Source organism: Bombyx mori, chromosome 24 (genome assembly GCF_030269925.1).
Source record: "Bombyx mori chromosome 24, ASM3026992v2".
Lineage (NCBI taxonomy): Eukaryota > Metazoa > Arthropoda > Insecta > Lepidoptera > Bombycidae > Bombyx > Bombyx mori.
This window is the reverse complement of record NC_085130.1, coordinates 6,016,049-6,043,842: the sequence shown is the minus strand read 5'-3', so window position 1 is coordinate 6,043,842 and position 27,794 is coordinate 6,016,049. Positions and strand designations below refer to the sequence as shown.

The window sequence follows — 27,794 nt, the reverse complement described above, 5'->3', positions numbered from 1 at the left end:
GGATTTAGGATATTTTGGGGTAAAAAGCAAAGCCTATACTAGTAACTGTTGTGAATTTTAAAATAAACGATAATTAAAGTAAAACAATGAACATTTTATTTTATGGAGAGAGAATGACATTAAGTCGAGTTGACAAGTAAAAGAATAAAACAGAGTTGTGTATAAAAACTATAAAGGTTTGATTCAACAGTAACACTCTAGTAAAGTAAATCATAGATTAAATTTAAGTGTATAATCTATGGACTCACTTAATAACTCCATGTTTAGTATGTAGTTTGTGGATTATTTATTTGATTTGTTTAATTCATAATTATCACACTGCCTGATTAGTGTGTGACATTAAAAAAGGAAAATAATAATAATTTCAATGTGCTTTTCGAATGTAATATAGATTATTAAAGTAGTACTAAATACTCTTTTGAATTACCTACAATTTGATCCATGATACGGTCTAAAATGTGTTCAGTGTTCTGAAGTGTTTTATTTATGATCACACTCTTCAATAAGGAAATCTATGTGATACCAAATCTATCAAAATGATGGTCAAAATCTCCGGCCTACCACCCAATGTAAGTATTTTTTTGCTCGTTAATAAATTGGAATTAAAGGTACGCTTTATAGCATATATGATGCCTAAATAATATTAACCTATTCCAGATAAAATGTTATGATGTAAAGACGTTAATTAAGAGAGAATGCAATATAATTGATATAATATTAGATGATTTAGTGGGCGATGTCAATGCTTGTAAGACAATCAGGGTCGGTCTGGCTGATGATGAAGAAGGATGCCGTGTTATAAAGTGCCTCAATGGGTTCCGTTTCGGGGACAAATACATAATTAAAGTTGAACAAGTCTGTAAATCTTCGGTAAGTGTGATGTAAGACATAGTGTACGTAATAATAATTGATAACTTCTTCTAAATTAGTTTGCCATTAATAATGTAGACAATGCTGACTGGTTCAAACATATTTGCATTTTTCTTGATTTTACATAGAATTCATTATTTTACAACTATCACATCTATATATCTATCTATTTTCTATCAACCGCAGTTGGTGATTTAGCCTTGAGCCAAACTGTAGTTTTAGTCCTTAACAGCTTAAAATTCAATTATTAAATAATTTTAATTGGTTAAATTAGTTTACTTCCAAACATATAACTTGTTGCATTAATTTAAATACTTATCTGGGTCCAATATCCAATGAAACCAAAAAAAAACGGAAAAGTCAGTTTGGTTTCTGTGGAACTTGAAAAAAGTGCCCTCATAGTAGGCAGGATAACTCATAGAAGTTTCAACCGAATTAAAAAACAATGGGTTCTAAAAAAATGTTATAAAAAATAAAAATACTTTTAAGACAGATTTCTCTAAAAAATTTTATTTTAACTTTCGTTAGAGTTGCCTGCAAAATAATTCCAATTTTTGGTGCAAATTCAGTATAGACTTATTGTAAAAATATTAGTAGTCGAAAATAAAAAAAATCACAAGTTCTGGTCAATGGTATTTTTATTTATTGTACTGTTAAAACTGAGACTTTGTCTCGAGGTAGGTGGCGGCATTTACGTCGTAGGTGTGTATGGGCTCCGGTAACCACTTAACGCCAGGTTGGCCGTGAGCTCGTCCACTTACTGCAGACACTATAATTGTTCCTCTTGGGTCTGAGTCTCAGATCTTTCCTCACCTATAAGTAAATGATGCTTGTCCACTTTTCAACATTTCCTGGCTATTTCGACCAAGTTTTACATGAATCCCCTATATAAAAAGTAATAGAACTGAGAAACCTTTGTTGAAAGTACAAGAGAACTAATGCAGCAATTCCATCTGTTTCGGAACCAGAATCGCAACTGAACAGGCCATTTGAAACGAGAGAAACATAACTATAGATATACTCTGACAATAGCCATGTCCAGCGAATCAACCTTCTCAACATAGCTTTTTTTTTTTTTTATTGCTTAGATGTGTGGACCTGCTTCGCCCTCGGTTGGTCTCGCCCAACAGAGCAATGTTTCGCAAAGGCATTATCTTCCAGAATTTTATCAATTTGAAACTATTCAATTGCTTTGTTCATATTGCACTATTAGCCAATAAATAACGAAATGGGTTTTTTGAAATTTTCGGACTCACAGCCTGTGTGATATGAGTCGACTATTATCAAAGGCGGCAATCTGACTTTTGGACAATGATTGGTAAATCAGAAAAACGAATTATTGACTTTGTATTCCATTGGCAGTCACAAAACTCTTCGGAACGACATCTTAGATAAATAACAGGTTAACTATTAACCTTTATTTAATGCAGGTTTTGAACCGTATTCTTTGAAGGAGACGATTATATTCAAATAAATCTGTATTGACATATCAATAAAATTTTTTTGTCCAAATGTACAGATTGCCACCTTTGATAATAGACGACTCATATTACAGCCTCATAATAGTTTCTTTTATTTTATAATAATCAACTACCGATGTGGATTAATGAGTAAATTGATGTTTGCAGTCATCGAACACTAAACAGACTGACTCTGGTCCTGCAGACAGATACCAACCGACAAACTATCACAATTATCCGGGAACGAACAGTTCTAATGATCATAAAATAGGATATCCATCAAACAAATCCGGTAACCAATCGTTAACATCCCAGGGCCCTGGTAACTATGATAAGGGGCCTTATGGTTCACAGGGACATTGGAAAGAGTCATCACAATATATTACAAAAGTAAGTAGTAATGGTATTGCCTATCAAACACAACTAACTGTGCTCTGCGGAAGCATCCATTAAAATAAAACACATTTAACGTTAAAAAAATCTAAACACTAAGTACATATCTTAACATTCTTCATCGTTAACTTAATTTTCAAATTGTAAACGCTGAAAACTGAGGCTCTACAGAACTAACATAATATATCATCATATATTTTATCGTACCATATTATAATAATATTAAAAGAAAACCGCAACCTTCTTAACACTTTTATGCAACAAAATAATCAAAATGTGAACACCTAACTTCTGTGATTATTCAAAATGATTAAGTCTTTTGTATTATTTTGTGCTTCCCAAAAAAAAGACAGATGACTTCAGAGCATCAACGAATTTCAATGTCGACCAAGCCGGCTACCAGGCTGGCCACAACCAAAACCAATGGGGGAATAAGGTAAGAAAGAAGATGTGTTATAAACAGTGTGTTACAACAAATGTGACTGGCTTTTAGTTTAGTCTGTAGTAATTTAGTTGAAAGCAATTTCATTTTGCTGGCGGCTTTATATTTCAGATAAAAAAAAACCTAAGCTTCATTCAAAATACCTTTGATAATTTGCTCCCTAGATAAGACCGAGCTATGTCTCCTGATATATGACAGACTAGCTGACCCGGCAGACTTCGTAATGCCTCAATCGATAAATAAAAGACCTAATCTTTTGTATAAAATAAACCTAAAACAAACAAAAGCAATCCGTCCGACGGGGGACGCATCAACAGAAAAACAGAATTGTTATTTTTATTTCATTCCGAGCATTTTCATATTTATCTACCTTTTAAACTTCTGGACTTCCACAAATAATTCAAGACCAAAATTAGCCAAATCGGTCCAGCCGTTCATTTCATTCAGCAATTCATTTTTATATATATATATAGATGACAGATTTTGTTATAACTCAAATGACGACTAATAAAATCTTAGTCACGCCGGTCATCCGGCCCCAAGAGAGACTGACATATATAATTGAAGACATGAATGGATGAAGGGGATATGATCGAATTTGTTAATTTTGAGAAAATGGGCAACAAACTTTTGTTACTTGTACTATTTTTTCGTAAATAACTCCTTCATCACATTCAATTTCTAAAAATAACCTTTAAACCCGGGGTTTTAAGGTCTAATTGGTTTATAAATAAATAACAGCTTCATTCAATGTAAAAACTCAAAAGTCTTAAAAATTATATACTTAATCCCATTATTCATTCATGTCTTCAATTATATATGTTTAAATATATATAAACTTGTATATGTGCCCCGAAAGCACTTTTTATCGATATTTATTATTCAATATCAGGATACCGTTTAATGGGAGTGAATAATCAAAGCAGAATATATACATTACATTTTTATTGAATAGCCTCGCTAAAATGTATTGAGACATAATTATTAATCGGTTTGCTTATAATGCTTGCGATGTATCTTTCGGTTGTCGTGATTCATATTTGAAATCTTAGACAACGGTATAATCGTTAAGCATTGACACGTTCGAGATTTTTCTAGAAAATTTCACGTCAAATAGAACCGCATGTTCGCTTATTTGGCTTCCTAACTGCTAAACTAACATACGAGATGTAATAAAGTATTGTATTCTGTTTCTGCCAACTTAGAACACATCGCGACCGCAGAATTTCGATTCATTCACAGCACCTAATCTAACTAATACAAGGGACTGCCGTAGCCCTGATCAGAGCCGAAGCGTAACAATGTCGACGCCGCTCTTAACAAAAATACTACATAACCTAACCAATCCACCACAGCGCTTAATACAAAACGATGGGTCGTCATCGCCTCCAAGACGTAATTCATCGTTTGGAAGACAAGAATCAAGGAATATCGGGCGACCGCAGTCTCCCCGTGAAAATCCGCCTCAAACACGTCATCGTCAACCCGAAAGACCTGTCTCGCCAGGAAAACGAGCGATGCAACAAGGATGGCAAAGTGATTTCAAGCAAACACCACAAAGGACCAAGGATGTTCCATCGAACCGAAATATATCGCCGCCTGGTCAACGTACTCCTGCTGGCAGGCCAAAGTCGCCGTCTTGGACAGCTCCGATCAGATATTCCCCGCCCAGAGCGTCAGCTAGACAACAATTTCCTTCAAGTGCGCGAGTATTCGATTTTCGTCGGCCAGGTAATTGTTGACAAAAAATCATGTTTTACTTCGGCGTATATAGTGAATATTTAATTTAGTTAATACAAAAAGTCCACATTACACGGTTCGTGTTAAATCGTGAAAAAAAGTACTTCATTCTCAAAATCTTATCTGGGGAAACCGCTCTTTTCGAAGGATGAACGTAGACTGAACATTTCCGATTCTGCGGACCAAATGGTAAACAGTCGACGTCGCCCTAAATGTGTCATTTCGGATCCTCCCGATCCACTAACGGTGCTTTTAGGTACCCCAAGCACCGGTCATCGTTCTCGTCGAACCCGTCGCTTGCGACGAAGTAAATAAACCCACAGACACGGCCCACTGAGTTTCTCGCTGGATCTTCTCAGCGGGCCACGATTTCAATCCGGTAGTAGATTAATTCGCGAAGCAGTTGCTCTTTCTTGAGTTGTTAGGTCTCCTTCGGAGGCGCTCGGGCAGCTATTATCAAATCCCACCCCTCCTGGCTGAGCCTTTGCTCGCCCAACTAACTGTCCTGGTGAAACTGGAAAGGCCTTCGGGCCACTAGTAATTCTTCAATTATATAAAAGTTACCTGTTGTCATGCTTTAAGTATAGGATAGGTTTATTGATTTGAATTAAATAGAGTTGAAGTCTCGTATCTGCTGTCAACGAGAATCGTTAATCTCAGCTAGAATAAGTGATAGTGTTAATTACGACCCTCAGTTTTGAGGACATTGAAGCGTGAAAGAGCATACATTCATTGGCAACTACTGTTCTCCAAGTAATTCGTAAGCCCGATTGCCTTGATTGACTATAATATCCACTTGCAATTGTGTTTTCTCCCCCTACCTACTCGCTGTCGCCCTAAGGGTCTATTCCGCGCAGACGGGAAATCATAATTGTGACTTTGAAATCCAATTAATAGCTAAATAATATTAACGTGTAGGTGAGAAATCTATGAGTGGTCCCCATGTGATGCAGCCTCCGGGACCAACCCAGCCAGGGTACACGAACGTAGACAACAAAAACGTAAGGTGTGTTGATCATGTTATTATTTTATCGTGTATAAATAAAAATATACTATCTTTGTCAGTGCTATGTACATCATAATCCACGATCTGGAATCGAAGTAAACTGTCCTTTCGTAATAAGGTAGGTAAGGTAATTAATAATAATAATAGGTAAGGTTAGTACGTAAGGTAATAAGTTGGGTCAACTTTACAAAAGTACGATATGGTCAATATGACAATGTGACATTTAGTCATGCGACACAAGCAGAATCCCTCCAGAAATAATAATTAGAACCTATTAAGTATATGAAGACAGCGTCAGAACTCTACTTCACGTTAGCGGTGCCACTCCGGGGTCGCCACGTCCCAATCCCAATACATCGTCATTTTAGGCCGGTTGTATCATTTTTTTCATACAATTGAAATTACATCTTAATCTTCTTCTCCACCTTATCCCACCAGGTGCGGTCGGCAGAGCGAATTTTTCTGTTTAATTCTCTTCTATCAGCCGTCATCTCAACACTCACTCTTGTCTCTCTCTCATATTGTCATTCACACACCCCATTCATGTCTTCTTCGGTCGATCTCTTCCCCCCTCTACCTTGCATACCATTTCAATACATCTTCTAAACAGATGCATCTTCTCTCTACGCATCACATGAATTGAAATTACATCTTATTGTCCACGAAATTTCATGAGCGCGCTAACTGAGAAGTAGCACATATCTAAAACAATGTTACTGATTACACGTTTACACTGTGCTGTACTATATTAGCTAAGTATAGGCTGCTATACTACACTCGCGAGCAAAAGTTTGGAATCACTTACTTGAAATTAGGTCCGCGCGATCTCGTGTACTAAATTTTAATAATCATAAAAATGACATCGTTTTAAAGGTTCAATTCTTAACTTTAAATTGATACTAAATTCATTAAAATCAAGCCAGTATTTAAGAAGCTATCCTGGATTAAGTGAATAAATAATGAAAAAGATTTGTTTCAATTGCTTGATACGTCGCGAGTTGCGACTTATTGACCCCTATAAAAGCACCTGTTATCGGATTTTCTTTATCAGTTGACTTTCACACATTGACCGGTACACATCTCCGCTAATTTTGATCCTTTACCTTGTACGGCCATGGATACAACACCTACCGAAGCAGCACAAATCGTAGACCTATTGCAAGAAAGGCTCAGCCAGCGGGTTGTCGCTCGTCGGCTACACATAAGCCAGTCCTGTGTTTCGAAAGCTTACAAGCGCTTTCAGGAGACTGGTGGCTTTATCCCGAGACTAAGATCTGGACCGCGCCGGTGCACATCGGAGAGGGATGACCGTTTTATCGTGCCAACCTCTCTCCGAAATCGGCATTTACATGGCGTCGACGTCCAACAGGAGCTCCGAGATATTCGTGGGGTAGCAGCCAGCGAGTGGACACTTTGTCGACGACTCAAGCTAGCGAATCTGACTCCAAAAAGGCCTCCCACAGGCTCGAAACTCACGGTAGCTCACCGACAAGCACTTCTTCAATTTGCTCGCACCCATCTTGATTGGGAGGTTGAGCAATAGAGGCAAGTCCTGTTCTCCGACGAGAGCAGGATGTGTTTGCACGGTAGCGACCGAAGAGGTCGGGTCTACAGGCGGCCTGGAGAGCGATTTGCGCAGTGCTGTTTCGCTGAAACAGTGGCTTATGGGGGCGGCTCTTATATGATGTGGGCAGGCATTTCCTTCGATGGTAAAACCGAGCTTGTTTTCATGCCTGTCGGGGGACGAGGAAGCGGTCTAACTTCGGACTGGTACATTTCCAATATTCTGCTAGAACATGTCCTTACCTATGCTGGATATATCGGTGATCACTTCTTCCTTATGAACGATAACGCTCGTTGTCACACTGCGCGTGTAACAACTGTATACTTCGAAGAAGTCGGTATCGCCACATTGGACTGGCCAGCGCTCAGTCCTGACTTGAATCCCATTGAGCACGTATGGAATGAACCGAAGAGGAAGTTTCGTTCCAGAACTCCTGCTCCTTCATGTCTGAATGAGCTGAAATCGGCGTTGATTTACGAGTGGGAAGGTATCCCACAAGAATCAATTCAGAAACTGATCATGTCTATGAAGAATCGTCTTCGAGCAGTTATTAGGGCGAGGGAAGGGAACACAAAGTACTGATACTTAATTTTAAGGCTAAATAATTTCTTTTACTTATTAATTTTTGTTGTTTTGTTCATTCATTATTTTTCCATATTTCCTTGTTTTCCTACCTCCTTCACTTAATCAGGGATAGCTCCTTAACTACTGGCTCGATTTAAATGAATTTGGTGTCAATTTAAAGTAGACAGCTTAAAATTATTTAATTTTTATGATAATTAAAAATTTATTTAGTAACCAAGATCGCGCGGAACCAATTTCAAGTAAATGATTCCAAACTTTTGCACGCGTGTATATATGGCAATATAGTATTTCTTCTTCTTCTTGCTTCGGTTTCCTCAATACTGAGGATCGTGACCACCTCCTCGCATCAAGAGTTTATTACGGACCATTCCACGCCATTTGCCTCTATCTGCCGCCGAGTATAGAGAGCATCGTGAACTGTGGTGTCAAGGGTAGTGCGGATCTGGTCAGTCCAACGTGTCGGGCCTCTACCTCGTGGTCTTCTTCCGTTCACCAGTTGCCAGTCACCATTAGCTTCTCCAAGCTGCCGCGATCCGTTCTTGCAATGTAGCAATATAGTATAGTGTAGTCTGAAAGCAGCTATAAGAATTTTAAAATACTGACCCGTAAGTAATCCTAGAAAATATTAAACAGGTTTCCTCCATTCGTTCGTACGAATAACCCATACGAACAATATATGGAGAACAATCCGGCGTCAAGTCAAGCACGACCACAGCACATCCAGTCGCAAGTAAGTCCGTAGATTGATTTTTGACATGCACGATAACACTTAACAAACTTATGCGTTTTTGTTTTTAAATTAATAATTTTCAACGATATCATAATAATATTGTTATTGAATACCCCTTTCTAAAAAGTCCGGTATAAAAATCTATAATAGGTCTCTGTAAGGCATGTTGTGGGTCGTCTTTATCTACCCACAAAAAAAAACCGGTCTGGAACGAATGAGTGGGGGAGTTGGCTTAAATACTTTGCACGATAAAGGCCCATTGCGAATCTGAAATTCGTATAAATATACTTTATAATGCTCTATCTGTGGCGGTAGCCATCATACAACACGACGTTTCCAGGATAAGTTTACACAGATACAAGTTCCGAACAACAACATTTGGACCTACCGAACAATATCACCCGCTCGGTGGAAGATCTTCCCTTTGTCGTATATATCTATACTATCCTCGTCTCATTCCACTTCTGACTATAATTGATACGACTTTTGTTCATGTTGTGATATTTAGTTTTAAGACCGGTTCATTTCTAACCTCAACCGTTCTCGGGAATGGCCCAGGGGCTCACGGATATAGAACAAAGCGACTTATACAGCTACGCGAGATTGCGAAGTCGCATGAGTATTCCTGTCGAGTTGGGAAAATAATAATGGATCAATTGGTTCTGGTGAAATCCACGGGTATTGTCCCACAATTGTCGGAAATTTAGACGGATGTTTTTCAACTAAGCATTTTCCAATGCTTTGGTAACGGATCAACTGGCATCACTGTTTCGTTTAGAATATTGCTCTAAAATTAATGGTGCCTAGTGTGAAATTATCGTATGTGTTGTTTCTTTGATCACTTAGAAGTTTTCGTCGGGTTTTTATGTAAACAACAAATTACATAAACAGGAAAAAAGACTTTAAACATTGCTTCAATACATAAAAAAGATCGAAACTCTAAGCTATGACGAACAATCAACGACCTTCATACAGTCTCCAAGCAGACTCCCGCTCAGGAACTTTGTTTAGGTTACCTGGGATAAAATAGCATTTTGCTGAAGTTTGTCGCGTTATTTATTTGAGCCAAAGAAGAAATCTTGTTTTGGAAACAATAAAAAAATGCAGTTTGTGAAGCAAACCTCCACGCAAAGGAATAAGGGCATGATAAACGAAACGATATGTGGACCTCTTCATGGCAGTTCCTTCCATCACGGATTTGGCTTTAAGTCTTCGAAAGTTATTGCTCAAACGTGATAACATGAGTGAAATATCAATCGGAGCATCGTTAAATGGTAAAATATCATCCATTTGCGATCATATGTCACTTATCTCTACCTAATCGTTGGTAGCCTAAGGGGCTATTTCAACTACTCGCAAACCGGTAGGTAGAGCACTCGGTTTCAACCTGAGAGAGTTTGCTAACACGAGCAAGCGGGTCCTAGCAAGAGTAGTGCTTCGCAGAATTACCACTGGATCGGAGTCGCGACCCACTGAGAAGATCCGGTATGTGATTAATGGTGCATGGACGCTCACGCATAAAGTGTAGAGTTCGGTTATCAGCTGCGCTCTAGTCCAGCCTTTCCCAAAGTGGGTGATAACGCCCCCTCGTGGGCGCTGCAGGCCTTAAGGGGGGCGGTAAAAACCCCAAAAAAAAACAGGGAGCGTTGTGTAGAGGCCTGGGAGTCGTCTCGTAATTTTATTTAGAAAGACCCTTAGGCACCGACTGAGCTCTCGCTACAGTGGTGTTTAAGTAGCTGAAAAAATGGGGGCGCTAAAAACCCCTGCTCTAGTCCATAATACCAGTATCGAATTAATTTGCATTGGTGTCCGAGCCCAAACCTAACGGGAAAATAGCTCGGGATGTAACGTAATCGTTTTAAGAACCTTCAAAACAAATAAGAAGACGTGATAAGACAAGGCGTCATTTATCATCTCCTCAACTGCAGTGCAGAAATATACTTTTCGAATTTTACTGACAAACTGAACTAATCAAAATAGAAGAATGTGGCACAACGGATTGCTAACTATTTGAACTATTTTGAGATCGTGGTTGGTTCAAAGACCTTACCTCTGCCGGAATGGGAAGGTTTGCTAATAAATACCCGAGCGCCACCTTTGTGGAGGTCTGACAGTACAAGGGCAGCTGCTTTTTTAGGCATCTACCACTATTGGAATCGCATGAGTCCATAGTTCGAAAGGCAAGCATTTGAAATGTTCGATATAAGCGCCACATATCCCAGGATCAGTGCTAACAAACCACTGTATTGTATACCATGAAGCCATGAAAGTAAACTTTATTGAAGAATTTCAGTCGACTCCAACAGAACAACATGGAATTACCAATATCAAGCTCGAGAAATTCTACTAAGTGTGGTCTTAATGCATATAAAAGTGCTAGTAATAAAAAGGTTACACAATATTTGCAAAATTGATTGGTGATAATTGCACGAAAAATAATTAGCTAGGGTGAGAGTGTAAACTTTCAGAGCTTTCGTACAAAAGATTCTGAAAGAAGACCTGACAGAAGTCACGATGTATTTTACTTGTTCGGGGCAGTTGTTTGCGTTAGAACAATTCGAAGTTGTTAATAAAACAAAATAATCGATAAAAAAATTTAATGGATACCTACGTAATTTTTTTAATCTCTTGTATGGATTAAGTTATTTATGTATATCATTTGTCCGTGTTTGCAAAAATAGATTTTAAATTTGCAGGAAACAATCCAACCTATGTACTCAGGTGGCTATCCGTCAAGTCATAAAGGAAACGCTTCACAGCCGGCATGGGGACCAGTTCAAAAAACATCGTGGCAACAAGAGACGAAACGTGTTTTCGACCCGAAATTGGGAGACAACGTAAATTTGCCTCCACCCGTTCACATGCGATCGCCGAGATCGCCCGTTCGCCGAGGTTCTAGTATCGGCCAACCCGTCTGGGGCGAGACACACAACGTGCAAGCTGACAATGCTCGTAACCCCGGCTGGAGACCAGACCCATTTCAAGAAACCGTCGCCAAGAGACAATCTGGCGCTGGCAACGTGCAACGTTTCGAAAATAGTTTAGGAGGTCGGAGTGACTTTTATGAAGGGATCCAACATCCACCACCCGGCTCGTTTCGTTCGAACGTGGACCCTCAGACGAACGATTACCGCGAGCCGAATAGCAGCACCAGGAGTTCAAAGGAGAGTTTCCAATTCCAGCGGATGCAACGGCCATCGTCCGAGATGCAGGAAGGTCCGCGCTGGTCAAAAGGACGCGATGAACATCGTAACGATTTCGGTGACGCGTACAAGAAGAACCGCGATTTGAGTTCAGTTCCAGGCTTAAGAAGTATCGATCACCAGAATTCTCGCGATCACGAAGCCAATCGGCCAAACAGCCAGACCCAACTATGTGCGAGACCTCCAGCAGAACCCGAATGGGACATCGACAGGATGAATGATCCAATGATGAATCCAAAACGCGACAAAGCGGTCGAAGCAATAGTCAGTACAATACTGAAGAAGCACCAGTATTTAGCCGAATGCGGCGATGAAGAGAGGATACGTGTGATAGAAGAACTCAAGAACGAACTCGGGCAGCTCTTCATAGACATGTTCGGTGATCGAGACATCTCTTACATAGAGATAATGATAAAATACAAGGCTAAATTCGGCGACAAAGATGAGGAGGTCATGATTGAAAACGTACTGTCGAAGCTGTCCATCGAGATGAGATGCTTAAAGAGATCAGCGCCAGGTAAGGATCGGATAATTTTTTTTTTTTTTCCGTTTTATTATTATTATTATTATTATTACTCGGTTTCGGCGAAAAATAAACAGAATCTCGTGAAATGTCCTTTGTTGTAAATGAAAAAAAAACAATTTCAATGTTGTATGTATGAGACCGTCAGCGCAAAAGTGGCCAATCTTAAGAGAATTGATTGGTTAATTAAAATCACTTTTATGTTTTAATCTCGCATTGTTTAAATGTAGTTTTATATTTGAACTAACAAAAGAAACTGTAAAGTATTTAAAATCATCTTAAACAATAAAATACTTTACACAACGCGATTTTATTAACTACAGTGACTTTCTGAGTATCTTAGAACACAGTCAAAAAGTTTAGATTTTTAAAATAACTGACGGAAACATCGTAAACATCACAAAAAGGACTAATGATCTTAAAATACGTTGTTTACTTAAACCAGTGGTCCGGCAACTTTGTCAACCAAAAGACCCAAATACAGATAACAAACAATTGAATCACGTCCTTACGGATCCATCAGTATCAATCGTCGTGCAAGCTAATCCATGCATCAACCCGCGGAGTTTCTCGCCGGATCTTCTCAGCGGGTCGCGATTTCGATCCGGTAGTCGATTCATTCGTGAAGCAGCTACTTTTGAGTTGTTATGTTTCCTTTGGAGGCTCTCGGGTAGTTGTTAGCAAATTCCACCCCTCCTGGTTGAGCCCTTGCTCGCCCACCTGCCCTGGTGAAACTAGAAAGGCCTCCGGGCCATTACTAATCTTGCAATCGTAAAAAAAAATGAAATTTATCGAAAGACCCAAATTTTTTTTAATATATATTTTTATATCCTTGGTTTCAAAAATGTCCAAGCAAGATCATAAGTAATATTCAGTGCCTGAACTAACTAACTGAACTTTCGCGGAAGAGCCATAGCCGAGGACTCAAGAGTCAAGTGCGGGTCGCAAGCCACAGGTTGCCAACCACTGACCTAAAGCGATTTAAATATTATGTGTACCTACTAGTCTAAGTAGGTAGTGAATCTTTCTTGTTCTTCTTCATCGCTTTCTTCATTACTGAAGGTCGTGTCCTTGAAACTTGACCGAGACCTATCTTGTGAACTGTTTCCACCTCGTCCGATCCTCAGCTTCTCGTAGGGCGGTTGCGACTGGCAGGTAGTGATAGGGCGTGTTTTATTCCCCCACGGTTAGGTACCACTATATAAGCCCTGCTCGTTTCTGCTTTAAAGCCGAAAAGTGCTTCGGTCCTAAGGATGGGTCAGCGTTGTCCAATAGGACTGAGACTTAGAATTCATAGCTCAAAGTGGGTGGGTTTTATGTCGTCGATATTTATGGGCTCCGGTAACCTATTAACACCAGCTGGGCTGAAACTGTGTTAACATGTAGGTATAAGCAATACAAAATAATATTGCGATAGTCACTGCGTGAACACTCTTCGTAAGGTCGTTTCTGTGCTGACTGCCTCATATTTGCGTAATAATTTTAAAAACAAAAGGAAATTGTATTTATTCGTCCGCAATTATTCAACGAGACTGGGTTTTATTATATTTTCGTCAAAACAAAGACATTTAATGACCTATGTAATAAGTAGTAACTTTCCGCTCTTTCTCGATTTATTTTGTTAGAATTCAGTCAAACTATGTGCTTACAGAACCAACCGATATTCCCGCGAAGGCAGCCCGCCGTTCGCCGGAGCCTCAGATGAATACAGGTAGCCTAATCGCATCTCATTACATTGAATTTGTAGTTTCGCACGTAATTGCGTGAATCGGTATCCCTCCGTTGGCTTTGATTTTTGTATCCGTTTCACGACGAGAAAACTTTACAGGCTTCAAACTTGATTTTGTTTCCAGAACAATTGACACCTACAATGAGCGAAGCCGCGAACGGTAAGTACTAGTAGCTAGACACGGACGGAAGTTGATTAATAATTTTTTATCTTAGATGCTTTGGTGGGTCACAAAAAAAGGAATTTTACTGTAGTTCCAGATTGGCAGCTGAATGTGGAACCTCCAAAGGTGGTTTCCGTGCCAGTGGTAGGTGTCCCGCGTGTCGTTGTGCCGCAGCCACTGGTCCCGCAACCAATGGTCCCGCAACCGCTGGTCTCGCAACCAATGGTCCCGCAACCAATGGTCCCGCAACCAATGGTCCCGCAACCAATGGTCCCGCAACCACTGGCCCCGCAGCCACTGGTCCCGCCAGTGATTGGACAGCAATTACCCGATCCACAGATAACAGCTGCCACTCAAGTCGCAGCTCAGCAAATCAACGTTCCCCAACAAGTGGCAATGGCCATGATGGCGAATCAACACAACGTGGTTCCCGCGCCTTGCGAGAAGCCTTACCACCAAAATCAAGTTCCAGATTACAACAGTAGCCTGGGCGGAACCGCTCCTAGTCTGGGGTTCAACCTTTATTTGTGTCAGGAGAACTTTGAACCTTTCACAGATACCGAGGCGGACGAGATCAAGTCTTTCTTGATCTGGCAGACTATGAAGGTGACCGAAACGTCACGTGGCTGGTCGCCTGACATCACTTTTAAAGGATTGCAAAGCGTGAACCGGTACGAGCTGTTCACTATGGACGAGGCCACCAAGAAATGGCTCCTCAAGATAGATTACAGCGAATTGAAAAACTTAAACGTTTTGATGTACACTATGGAGGAACTTTGGTACGAAAGAGCCGCCATCTGGCTCCCGGGTCATTATTCTAAAAAGACTCGTTTAGAGCCATTCGAAAAATTAAAATTACAAAACAAACGTTTGAAAGACGTCAATATAGGTAAGTGGAAACTGGTCAAACAGATAGTCAATGTGAAAGGTACGCGATTGTACGTCGACTTAAGCCCGACCTCCGCGCGAATGTTGGCCAGATACAAAATGAAACTTAGCTACGAACTGCAAAAAGTGGATGTTTACCTGAAAGCTAGCGCCGTCGATAAGGACACCTTTGACGCTGGATTAAAAGAGAAATCGGTGACTGACCGCAATTTGATCATGAAAACGGCCCGGACCACGCCCATGCCCGTTATCCAAAACGGCCCGTCCGTGGTCAAAATAACTTTGGACAGAACGAGATATCTCACCCCGGGGCAGACGTTTAAACTCCGTGAAATCGTGATATATCATTTGTTCAGATACCTGGAACACGGCGGTACGGGAAGCACAGATTTCGAGAAGTACGGCTTTATATCCCCGAACATAGTGGGCATCGTACCGGAAAACGAAGAGTCGAAACGTTGGTTGCTCAACCACCAGTTTGGGAAACTTCACTATTCGCAGATCTTGGTCATGTGTGGGGGGCCACAGGACAACGTGACGTACATGACGATGCACGTTTCCGTGCCTACTTACAAAAACAGTCCCAAATCTAGCGTGATATTCGAAGGAATCAAGAAAAGTAACGCAAACATCAAAGGATTAAACACGCATCTATGGAAGCTTAGGGGTGTCCATCATTCGAAACAGAAAAGCGAGACCAAACTTCATCTGGATGTAGACATCAAGTCAATCGAAAAGTTGATCGAAATGAACTATGCTATCAGTTACGCGGACAGCAACAACCGAAGGCACACCCTCACCATGAAGCATGATTATTCGGAAGCGAAATTTATGCGCCTGGTGAAACGTCATAAAACCGAAATGGACGATAGTTCCGTCGTGAATATGGAGTTTAGTTCGGACGAGGATGACGTCATATGCTTAGAATAAACATTTGTATTATTCACGAATAGCTTGCAAAATTAGTGTTAAGGTTCGTTTTAAAATTACACAATAAAATTAAAACGTACATTGGGTCTTATAATTTTAATAATACGTTTTGTTTAATAATGCTACGACTCATTTGCCTTAATTATCAGCGAGAAAAGAAACATAGTAATTGTATAGGTTCAATAGGAGCGATGCGAAAGACCTATTCTTTATCGGACTATTTTGCTGAAAATAGACTTAACTATTCGACATAATCTTTTTGTTTTTTTCCAGTTTTATACATATTCCAGTCGAGACTCAACTTGTATACCTAATTTGTTCATATCTCATCTCTCATTCATCATTTATGCCGTCTCTAAAATAGTTTTTTATTTTTTTATTTAAATAAATTTGCCATTTTCATTTGCATTTTCACGTATTGTTTGTAAAACTGTTGAATATATTACAAAATCCCTTTTAAGTTTACAAATAAAACCCGAACATCGAACTATTTATAATCTTTACAGCTCGAAAACAATCGACAAATAGACAGAAAGGTAAGCGCCTCTTTTGCACCACTTTTCCATTTACCAAAATTTTTAAGCAATAGGGTCCCATCTGTGGCCTTGGGTCGATGAAAAGAAACAATAATATATGATTAAAAGTAAACTTCAAATATTAGTTTATTTTCTTTACACACTGCCAACTCTGTAATAAATCATTACAGCATTACGGTATTTGCTTGAAATTACAACTTTGTTTTTATTGCTTAGCTATTGTGAAATAATATTGAATGTTGACAATAATACTTTTGCAATCTGCCACCTCTAAAAGCAGCTGTACATTTTTTTTGTAATCGAAACCTGGTGTAATAAATCATATTATTAATTGTTACTGTAAATTCACTAAGCGCAGGTTTTGTAAATATACTCGTGCTGTTTGGTCGAAGGAAAATCATTTCAATTTTTATTAGGGATAAAGTTGATTTTGTTCAATTGATATAACTCGATCACCTTTAGCATAGTGATGTGTCAGTATAACATGATTAAATAAATTAATACTATCGTAATTTTAAGAGTTAAGTTAGCCTGAAGGGCTTTTCGATTAGGAACAACGTGCAGTCGAAATATCGGAGCAATTGAAAAGGTAAAATCTAATTAGGTTAGTATTGTAATGTGAAACTTTAAAAAAAACAATGAATTGTAATTTAAAAGTTACGGGCTACACATAGTAATTCTAGTTTCAGATTTATGACATCAATGTAAAAATCGTTCTTAACGTGTCCGCAACAAGAGAAGCTCCGTTTGTAGATCTCGACTACGAATCACGTGCGAAGATCGATTCTGCTAAACGCCGCCAGGAGGGCGCCAACGAAGTAGGGTAAGTTACCGTAAAGATTATTTTATTTCAGCTGGGGAGTTAGCGCGCGGTCGCTCCACCAAAAGGTGCCGAGTTTCGGTAAAACGAAACACCTATAACCCTTGATCCGGTTTCTACCAGGTATTCATAAATAAAGGAAAACCAAGCGTTCCACATCCGGCTTCGACTGCTGCCTAGAGATCCATCCTGATATTCATCTTTGGACCAGTAAATGTGTGTTAGACCAAGGTATCAGCAGAATTATAGGCCACCGTGGAAACTATTGTATGTATGTTCAAGTTTAACTACTTAAATTAACAGAAGACGACTAAGCTGATCAGGCCTCACGAGGTAAAGCCACGTTGACACGTTTAAAAGCATTTGCTGTAACAATACGTTCCGGCGAAACGAAAACACAGGTAGGTGACAAGACGTGAGATTTGCGGTGCCGTCTATATTTAGCCGATTTGGCATCGTCAGCATGTTTAGTTTGGTCCTCAATTGTATTTTGTTCGGGTAAGTATGAAAATATCGGATTCTCAACTTTAAAGCACGGTGTTAGAGATTATGTAAATTTATTCGAAATTTTGTAATTTCGCTGATGATTGGCGCTTTCGTAGGCTTCGAACTTGGCACGTTAGGTGTCATGCAACTAGTGTATGGCATTTTGTTTCGGAATGTCGAGAAGCCGTGAGCTATTTTCGAAATAGAGGGCTCAAATATAGCAATAAAACCAGCATAATAAATTAAATCGTACAGGAGGTAATCCAAAGAATACGTTTTGCCCAAATTATATGACCGATTTGGCAAACATTTAAAATTATCTCTCCAATCCAACTGTTTAATTTCATTTGTTATTATTAAGCATAAATTAAGTATATTTACAAACAAATATTTGAATGTGTTTAAGGATCGACATGTGTCGCACATGATCAAACAACATTGGCAAACATTTGTAGTTGTATTTGAACTACATTAACAGTGTCGTGTTTATATATGTTTGCAATTTTATTAGTTTCTGGCTGGGTTCCTGTGTCTGGTATCCTGTGTGGTATTAAAGACTGTTAATGACCGTCTTTTTTTCTTTCTTTACCTAATCTTGAAGGGTTATTCCAGCTTCTCCGGTTTGGTGGGCGAGCTCACGACGCTCAGGAAAATAAATCTGACACATTTATGTATCCAATTTCAAGGAACTGTTGCTTTATTTCAATCTTCCTTTTTTTTTTTTTTATTGCCCTTGTAGGCAGACGATCATACGGCCCACCTGATGGTGAGTGGTTACCGTTGCCCATGAACTTCAGCAATGCCAGGGGCAGAGCCAAGCCGCTGCCTACCGCTAAATAGCTGCGAACCGCTACCTACTACAATCCAATGTAATCGTTTTTCCAATGTACCCTTCAAACTATACAATTGCCAAACATTACCTTTTTGCGTACAGCTGTCTAGTACCAAAGCATAATTCCAAATTATGACCAGCCAAAGTAACGTCAATACAAATCGGACTTATATCAAATCATTATTCAGGTTGTGAATACGACTTATGGGTTCTGTGGGCCCAGTAGATATTTAGCAATAAAACTTCAATCCGGCACACATCACTCTTTAAAACTGCCATATTGAAATTATTTCCACTTTCTACACTAGTGCTTTTTTCGGTGAGTCCTTCAACAATAATTTGGTGTTCACAGGCGGACACTTTTTCCACTTGTCCCCTATACAAGATTCCTTACTTCTACCCTCTATAATTTGAATACGGCGTACGTCAGTTTAGAGATAACTTCTGTCCCCAATGTAAATGTATACTCCGGCAGATAGTTTTCTATCAAAATGACTCGTTTGGGCCAAAGGAGTATCCTCAATAGTCTTAATTTCATTCATCAATCATTCCAAGTATAACACGGGATTCATTACTGGCAGTGCAACCACGATTGATCCTTGGCAAGTTTTTGTTTTGTTTTGGGGCATATCGTGTAATGTCATTTCTGTTTGCGATGTGATCTCAAAAATAATATTTCTATTAGACCAAATTAAATTGCTTAAAACGAGCAGCATTCGTTGATTACAAAAATGGAAAACGTATTTTTGCGATAATAAATCCTAATGAAATATCACTGTTGTACGTAATCAAATCGTACGAATTATGCCGGGAAGAAATGTAGTCGGTATTGTTGTAATGCGATGACAGCAAAAGCGATATGATCCTTAACTACGCGTTTCTCAGCGAATATCCTTGCCGGAAACCGGACTTGCAACTTTTTCCCTCAGGCAACAAAAAAAATTACTACAATTACTACTGGTGGTTAATTTACTGGTGATAGGACCTCTTGTGAGTCTGCACGGGTAGGTACCACCACCCCGCCTATTTCTGCCGTGAAGCAGTGATGCGTTTCGGTTTGAAGGGTGGGGCAGCCGTTGTAACTATACTGAGACCTTAGAACTTACGTCTCAAGGTGGGTGGCGCATTAATTTAAGTTGTAGATGTCTATGGGCTACAGTAACTACCTAACACCAGGTGGGCTGTGAGCTCGTCTACCCGTCGAAGCAATAAATAAATAAACTACTTTTTTCCGAAGTAATTTATGAGCAGGATTTTTATTACTATTCGACGGTAGCAAAAGTGCGTTCCAGCTATTAAGATTTTTCGTATTAAAATTTTTACGTTTTGAATTTTTTTATTTTAGATTACAGACGGTCATCGCGGTCGGTGAATAGAGAAAGAAGAAGCAGCTCGTACACGAGGAGAGATCGATTTGATAGGCCTGGTCCGTCGCAAGACTACCGCTTGTACAGAAGTAACAGACGAGAGTCCGAGAAGAAGTTAAAAGAGAACCAGAGAAATGATGTCAGAGATAACATACGTAGAGTTGCTGTGATCAACAGGAACAAGAATGCCGTGAATCAAAATAGAACTACGTTTGAGGAACTCTACAGGAAGCCATATGTACAAGGTGAGTGTACCTAAGCCAGAGGCGGATTATCCGTAAGGCAAACTAGACACATGCCTAGGGGCGTGTAGATACAAGGGGCGCGCGAGCTCAGAATTTTTAATTAAATAAAGAAAATAACATATCGACTATTAAGAACGAAATGCTAATCTATAATCTAAATCTTCTGTCGTCCCTCTTGATTTGTTCACAGTTATAACGTCATATTTCATTCGCGCATATTAGCGTAAGAACAAGGGTCCTGGTCTACTGAAGTCTATGGTTTGATGATACAACGTCATCGTAATTGCAAAAACAACTAGTTAAAATTTATAGGCCATTTACGGCCGGTACTGGGGCGCCGATAAAGTGATTGCTTAGGGCGCTCTGGACCTTTAATCCGCCACTGACCTAAGCGTTTAAATAAATATTTAACCAATTAGTAGTAAATATTTAAACAAAACTATAATCAGAAAAATTAACACTCTGTACTAAAAAATCCGTTTTATCGCTAATATTTAATAGCAATCCTTTAATTATACAAGGTGCCCTACAATTAGAATTTAGTCCCCAAATTAGAATAGTCGTTACGATTGAAAAGAAAAGCTTCGAGGTAAATAGTTTCAGAATAAAGAACGAACTATTATTCCGCCAACCTTTGGATTGTGTTTTACGCAAGGTGCCGTGATATGATTCGTAGTAAAAAATAAAACCGGTCACATCTCAAAACACTTTTACACGTGAATTGCTTCATTACTTGTGTTTTCTCTCAATCTCTAAATCAGTGTTTTTTATTTAGTTTTGTTTATGTTATTTGTTAACTATCGATACTTTTGTTGTGCAAATGCAGGCGGTTATCGAACAGTTGAAACAATTAATAAATTAGTTCTTATCTAAAACTGGGTTACGACTTAGGAGAATTCTTAACATTTTTAATGTGGTCTACATTATTGATACTGTAGCTACGTTTCGGCTTGATCACATACGAATTGTGGGGAACACCCTGTATAAATTGAATAATATGTACAACTCGATCAAGCTAAGTTTGCACCTCGCTGGAATGCGGCGGTTCGTCCGCTTCCCCGCTCACCTTCCCGCGATCGCCCTGTCGCGTCAATACGGCTAGCGTCTTTCTCGCCGACACGCGTCATACGGGTTTTCGTCTCCCTATCCGTTGAATTTTAAATTTTTTAATTGTTCTTGTTAGGTTTTTTGTTGAAGTTTAGTTATATTAATGGACTATTTTTGTTAAGTTTTTGTTGAACTGTTGTTACTGAACGCTTAACGATTGTTGTGGGCAACAAAAATGAAAGGAAAGGTCATACATAGTGAAGGGAGAAACATAATCCTGAAAAGGAAACATAAAGGAAAATTATTACTGAGCAATTGGGATACAAATTTCAATCGCTATATTCTAATGTACCTATGTATAATCTATTTTTAAAAACAATAAATGCAAAGTAAAATCTAACAAACATTTGTTTACATTTTTAAAGTCATAGCGATTCCTTTTTTCAAACCATACCTAAGCGGCAGTGTGACGTAATCGATGCGAGGCGCAAACTTAGCTTGGTCGAGCTGTACATTATTCAGTGTTGTCGGTAAACAAATCTTTGATTACTGCTAATTTTAGATAGAACTTTTTGTTTAATAGTGAGAAAAGCTGTAGAGGATCAACCAAGAGCAACTCCAAATGATGTTAGCGAACTACCTACGCAAATGTCGAAAACGGTCGACGGCGAACCAGACGACCCCATGAGGAATGTGAGTATATTTATAGGTATCAATGCTCGTCCATCAACCCTACCTATATCCCTATGGAATAGGTCCTCGAGGCAATCAGTGAATTCCTAGACAAAGCAAAAGGTCTCAAATGAATTGAAATGCGTTTATTTCAGGCATCATAAGCCCATAAATTTTCACATGCAATTAGGTAATATTTAAATCATAATACAATAAAATTTAAATTACAATTTATAAGAATTTTTAAAAATAAAAATACCTAAATAAAAGTCCAATCAAATCATACGAAATTGAATTGAAATTGAATTTTCGGCTCTTGCTAGGGTTCGTGTTAGCAACAAAGTCAGGTTTGAGCCCCGCGAGCTCACCTACTAGCCAGGTGACGCTGATCTAGACCAGTGATGGGCAAAGTACGGCCCGCGGAAGTATTTAATCCGGCCCGCCGAGAGTCCATCCATCCTAAATATTCTAGTCAGCATTTTGGCGCGTAAAATAAAATCAGACGTTTATAATTGGAAATCTTCGAATTTTTTGTAAAAGGTATTTTGGCGTAATAGTAAAGTATAGTAATTTAGTAATAAATAGTATAGTAAAATAATAGTAATTTGGCGTAATAGTAATACTAAAAGGTATTTTGTTTATTAAAAAGCTTTAATACGAAATGCATTTTTCTATAATTCTGGCCTTCCTCTAGAATTTCTTAAACTTTGCGGCCCGCCATTAAAAATGTTTGCCCACCACTGCTATAGACCATCAGCTTAGGTAGGAAAATAAAATTCGGGCCGTCGGTCTACCGAGCAATATCACACGTTCGGTGGAAGATCTTCCCCTTTGTCGTTACACTCCCAAAATACAACAGGCCTAAAAGGTATTATTTTGCAGGTACTGGGGCCGAACTTGAAGAAGACATTCACGGGAGTATACAATCCTCTGAACATGAAGGTACGTTGCCTAGTATCATAAATACATTTACAGGGACAAGAATAGCGGTTCGAACTCCGAGATGGACATTCAGAGTTGTCCAAACCGTAACGTACTATTGGAAATAGTGGGGATACACAACATCCACTAGTTATAGGAACAGTTTCTACGGGTAGGAACCACCACTCTGTTTATTTTCTGCCGTGAAGCAGTAATGCGTTTCGGTTCGAATGATACAAGAATAGTTCCCCCGTAAACCCCTCGATATGCAAACTTATTTTGAAAATGTCGTTAACGCGATTCATGTCATCTGTAAAATATCTCGTTCCGTTATACGGTATTGAGGGAGGATCTTTTAAAAAAGATTTTAATATTACGACGACAACGACGACAACATTGCCATGTGGAATTAGGAACAGGACCGAGTGTATAGGAGGGGATTGCTTTCTAATAAAGGTTCATTAGTGCTGATGCTATTCGGGAAAAGTGATGACGTAAGCAAAGCTAGGAACCAGAGGGTAATCGTAACATTTCGTTCAGTGACAGCTACAAGATATTCACCGAAGACTTCCAAGCTGAGGAATGACATCGTGTACTTACGTGTACATCGCTTTACTGGTGGTAGAACCTCTTGTGAGTCCGCACGGGTAGGTACCACCGTCCTGCCTATTTCTGCCGTGAAGCAGTAATGCGTTTCGGTCTGAAGGGTAGGGCAGCCGTTGTAACTATACTGAGATCTTAGAACTTATATCTCAAGGTGGGTGGCGCATTTACGTTGTAGATGTCTATGGGCTACAGTAACCACTTAACACCAGGTGGGCTGTCAGCTCGTCCACCAATCTAAGCAATAAGAAAATACTATTGTTAGGCGCTGTTCGGGATAAACAAAAATTGTACCAAAGTACAAATTAAAACTCTATTTAACACTTAGAACACTCACAGAACACTTTACAACTCGTAGTTCACTTCTTCAGCTTCGCTTCAGGTGATCCGTTCGCTGTTTCGCTTCGAATAGATCCGATTACTAACTGCCTTCGTGCCATCCAACGCTTTTATAGTCGATACGACATCTCTAGATTTATCGAGAACATTCTGGGCAAGTCGAATGTGCAAGTCGGTGTGTATTTCCGCTATCTGACTATAGATGGCGTTGTACTTCTCGAGCGTTCTCGGTGTTACTAGTTCCTTTGATATTCGTTTCTGCTATTCGGCGATAGATGGCGTTACTCTTATCAACACTATTCTTGTTTCGTAATCAATACATGACATGTCTATTGGCAGTTATCTTTCGACCGGCTACCGCGCAAGGCGGGCGTGTCATTATTCTTGAAGACGCATAACTGCTGCGGCTTGAAGAAGATGAATTCTAAAGGCATCGACTATTGCACGCGAGCTCGCGACGCCAACACCCTCAATAGGATCTGCGCTCAGAAACATTTCACTATAGGTAAGTTTTATATCTGGATTCATATTATCTGGAACCGCTGTGTTCATCGACAGTGCGTTTCCAGAGGTCTTTTTTGCCACGTCCCATCCGGCTATGGAATGAGCTCCCCTCCACGGTGTTTCCCGAGCACTATGACATGTCCTTCTTCAAAAGAGGCTTGTGAAGAGTATTGAGCGGTAGGCAGCGGCTTGGCTCTGCTCCTGGCATTGCTGAAGTCCATGGGTAACGGTAACCACTCACCATCAAGTGCGCCGTATGCTCGTCTGCCTACGAGGGCAATAAAAAAATTAAATATTAGAAATTTATCGTTCGGGCTTGGGTGAATACGCGTTTGTTAATGCACGTAACTTAATTACATTCAAGTTTTTTGGTGTACAGCATACTGTAGATATTGATTTTCTTCTACCTAATCGCCTAAGAGTCCTAAAAGGCTATACCAGCTACGCACGGTTTCGTAGGTCAGATTATAAAGCTCAAACTTGAGGACTTGCTCGGATCGGAATCGCGATCCACTGAGAAGATCCGGCGAAAGACTTAATGGGCTGTGTCTATGGTCTAGGTTTTACGTCAAAGTCTTTGTCGCTTTCAACGTGAACGGTAACCGATGCTTGGAGTCGCCTAAAAGGACCGAAAGTGGATCGAGAGGATCCGATGGTTAGGGTGGCGACGGCTTTGCATTCCCCGTGCCCTGAGTCAGAGGTGTAGTGGAGTAGTATGATTCGCAATAAAGTGGCATGCCGTGCCACTTCAATAAATTAATTTATAATGAGGTACTCAGACTGCAAGTCACATTTTACTTGGGGGAAAGTACAGATCTGTCCATCGGCTTATGAATCTTGATTATTTATTTACCATATTTATATAAGTAATTGAGATGTAAAATTTTGCCTATGATGAAAATTCGTGGGTGTTCATTCTTAAATATATGTAGTTATTTTTTACTTTATATTGACTTAATATTCTGTAATTATCGTGAATTAATCTAAATGCTCTTACAGTCTTAAGGGCCGATTGTACTTTTTTTTTATTGCTTATATGGGTGGACGAGCTCACAGCCCACCTGCTGTTAAGTGGTTACTGGAGCCCATAGATATCTACAATGTAAATGCGCCACCCACCTTGAGATATAAGTTCTGAGGTCTCAAGTATAGTTACATCAGCTGCCCCACCCTTCAAACCGAAACGCATTACTGCTTCACGGCAGAAATAAACAGCGGTGGTACCTACCCGCGCGGACTCACAAGAGGTCCTACCACCAGTAAAAGTATACCAGTATTGTACCTACATTTATTTTTCAGATAATTCAAACGTGACGGTCACACCAATGTACCGACACATGAAACGTCCACCGTATCCAAAAACTGTTTTCGATGGCAAACAAAGACGAACTATGATTGGTCGCACTGAAAACCGAAAAGTAATAAATACAGCTGTGCCTTTTAAAGATAAAATTGATGACAGACCGAAAGTTACAGCAAAAACTCGAAAAACAGAAACACTTACTCGCGATACCAAATCAGCTGAGGCTAAACATGATATCACTGCGCTATCCAATTCAACCGTATCCAAACTTGACGTTTCTAAATCAAAATCCAATACGACAGTTATTAAAGTTGGAAATAAAGTCATTAACATAAAAGAGTCTACAGATAGACGCGAAAAGCAGGGCGTCGATGATCCTAAGCCAATTGTTTCGATTAATGAAGTTGCTAAAACTAAATCGAATACAACTAAAAATGAAGTAGGAAACAAAGCTGTAAAAATTAACGTACCTACAAATAGAACTGAGAAAACTTTGCCCCAAAGCAAACAAACAACGAAGAGGTCTAACATTGACGAGGACAACCTGTTTGCAAAGCGACCGATTACAATGACGACAACATCGCTTGAAGATGGAAATGATAACGATGAATTGAATGACAGCGAGATTCAAGAGTTGCTATTGAGAAGCATCATTCTAGACGAATGCGGCGGACCCGATAAGAAAATACCTGATAAACAAAGCCTCGAAGTTGAAAGAGAAAACGAATTGAGAATGAAAAAGATAAATGTTGATACTGAAGCGAAACCTTATCTATCTACAGGAAAATCTCTCGCCGAAGAAAACGATTATGATGAGCTGAATGATAACGAAATAAAAGCGATGCTCTCCGAGATTATCGTCATAGATGAATGCGGCCTAGCCGATATGAAACCAAAAGAGACATCTAAAAAAACGAATGAGGAGCAAATCGGTGTCAAAGTTAAAACGGATAGTAAACTAGGAACGGAAAAGTCCGATTTCCCAACGCTACCAAATAAATCGGATGGAGCGATAAATGAAAAATCCGATGATGAGTTAAGTGATAGTGAGATTCGCGCGATGCTGGCCGAGAGCGTGGTCCTAGACGAATGTGGCGAGTCGGACAGCGAATAGGGCTGCTGAGACCGCAACTGTGTCTGTTCGTACCATACATTGGTGACGCAATAACTGTACCATATGAACGTTTGTAAGAATTACAAATTGGAATCGCGATTTCAAATATTTTGTATAAATAAAGCAACCGACCAAACACACTCGGTGAAAAATTATACATCTAAAAAAATAATAGCACAATACACTACGATTGGCAATGTACCTACATGGCACAGATGTTCTTGAAAATAATAAAAGTAGCGGAAATATAAATACATACACAACAAACTTTAAATGCTGTGTACATATTTATTTTAATTATCATTAATTTTATTTTATAGCCAAACTTATTATATATAATGTGCGGGTAGTTAACGTAAATAGTCAAATAATTCTCATACTGTTAATTGTACGAAATAAAACTACAGAATGCATTTTGAGTTTATTTATTCTTTATAATGTTATTTGTTATTATGGTAATTATAGACGAAGTAACTATTGGTATTTTCATGAAACGAGAACTTGTAATAATTTAATATAATAATAATTTTAAATTTAATAAGACAGATAAATTTTGATAATCATCTTACTTCGGTGGCTCTGTGGTCTCCACCGCTTCTTCCACCTGCAACAGAAAAAAATGTCGCTGGAATATTATCAAACCGAAATGCATGAGTTTCTCTCCAGAGAAATAGGCAGTGTGGTGACTGATGGTCACTACTTGCATCTCTGATAAGTAAAATACCTGTAAATTAATTTTCAATTTTTATCACTTGCGATCTCTTAGGGTAAGGACCGAT

The 27,794-nt window shown here is 39.3% G+C and overlaps 2 protein-coding genes across 7 annotated transcripts in view; one reads left to right on the top strand and one right to left on the bottom strand.

The window, feature by feature from the left end:
• Window positions 1–185: 185 nt before the first annotated feature.
• Window positions 186–27,428, top strand: LOC101737620 (uncharacterized). 6 transcript variants are annotated; one of them, XM_004923065.4, is made up of 15 exons: window positions 186–569; window positions 658–870; window positions 2,499–2,720; window positions 3,073–3,159; window positions 4,521–4,896; window positions 5,824–5,911; window positions 8,694–8,790; window positions 11,487–12,510; window positions 14,168–14,227; window positions 14,370–14,405; window positions 20,246–20,512; window positions 22,143–22,252; window positions 23,114–23,173; window positions 24,434–24,599; window positions 25,898–27,428. In XM_004923065.4, exons 1-15 carry the CDS (start codon window positions 537–539, stop codon window positions 27,013–27,015), a joined length of 3,957 nt encoding a protein of 1,318 aa, XP_004923122.1. In that variant the 5' UTR covers window positions 186–536; the 3' UTR covers window positions 27,016–27,428. The 6 variants fall into 6 exon arrangements, with proteins under 6 accessions (XP_004923122.1, XP_037876011.1, XP_062531660.1 ...); XM_038020083.2 differs by having other exon boundaries at window positions 4,371–4,896; XM_062675676.1 differs by lacking the exon at window positions 14,370–14,405.
• The window catches only part of LOC101744827 (dynein regulatory complex protein 8), a 20,210-nt gene continuing 19,840 nt past the window's right edge, over window positions 27,425–27,794 (bottom strand). Inside the window, exon 6 of the mRNA XM_004923119.5 lies at window positions 27,425–27,619. Within this exon, the coding sequence (XP_004923176.1) occupies window positions 27,581–27,619 (39 nt within the window). The 3' untranslated portion in view covers window positions 27,425–27,580. The remainder of the gene's footprint in view (window positions 27,620–27,794) is intronic.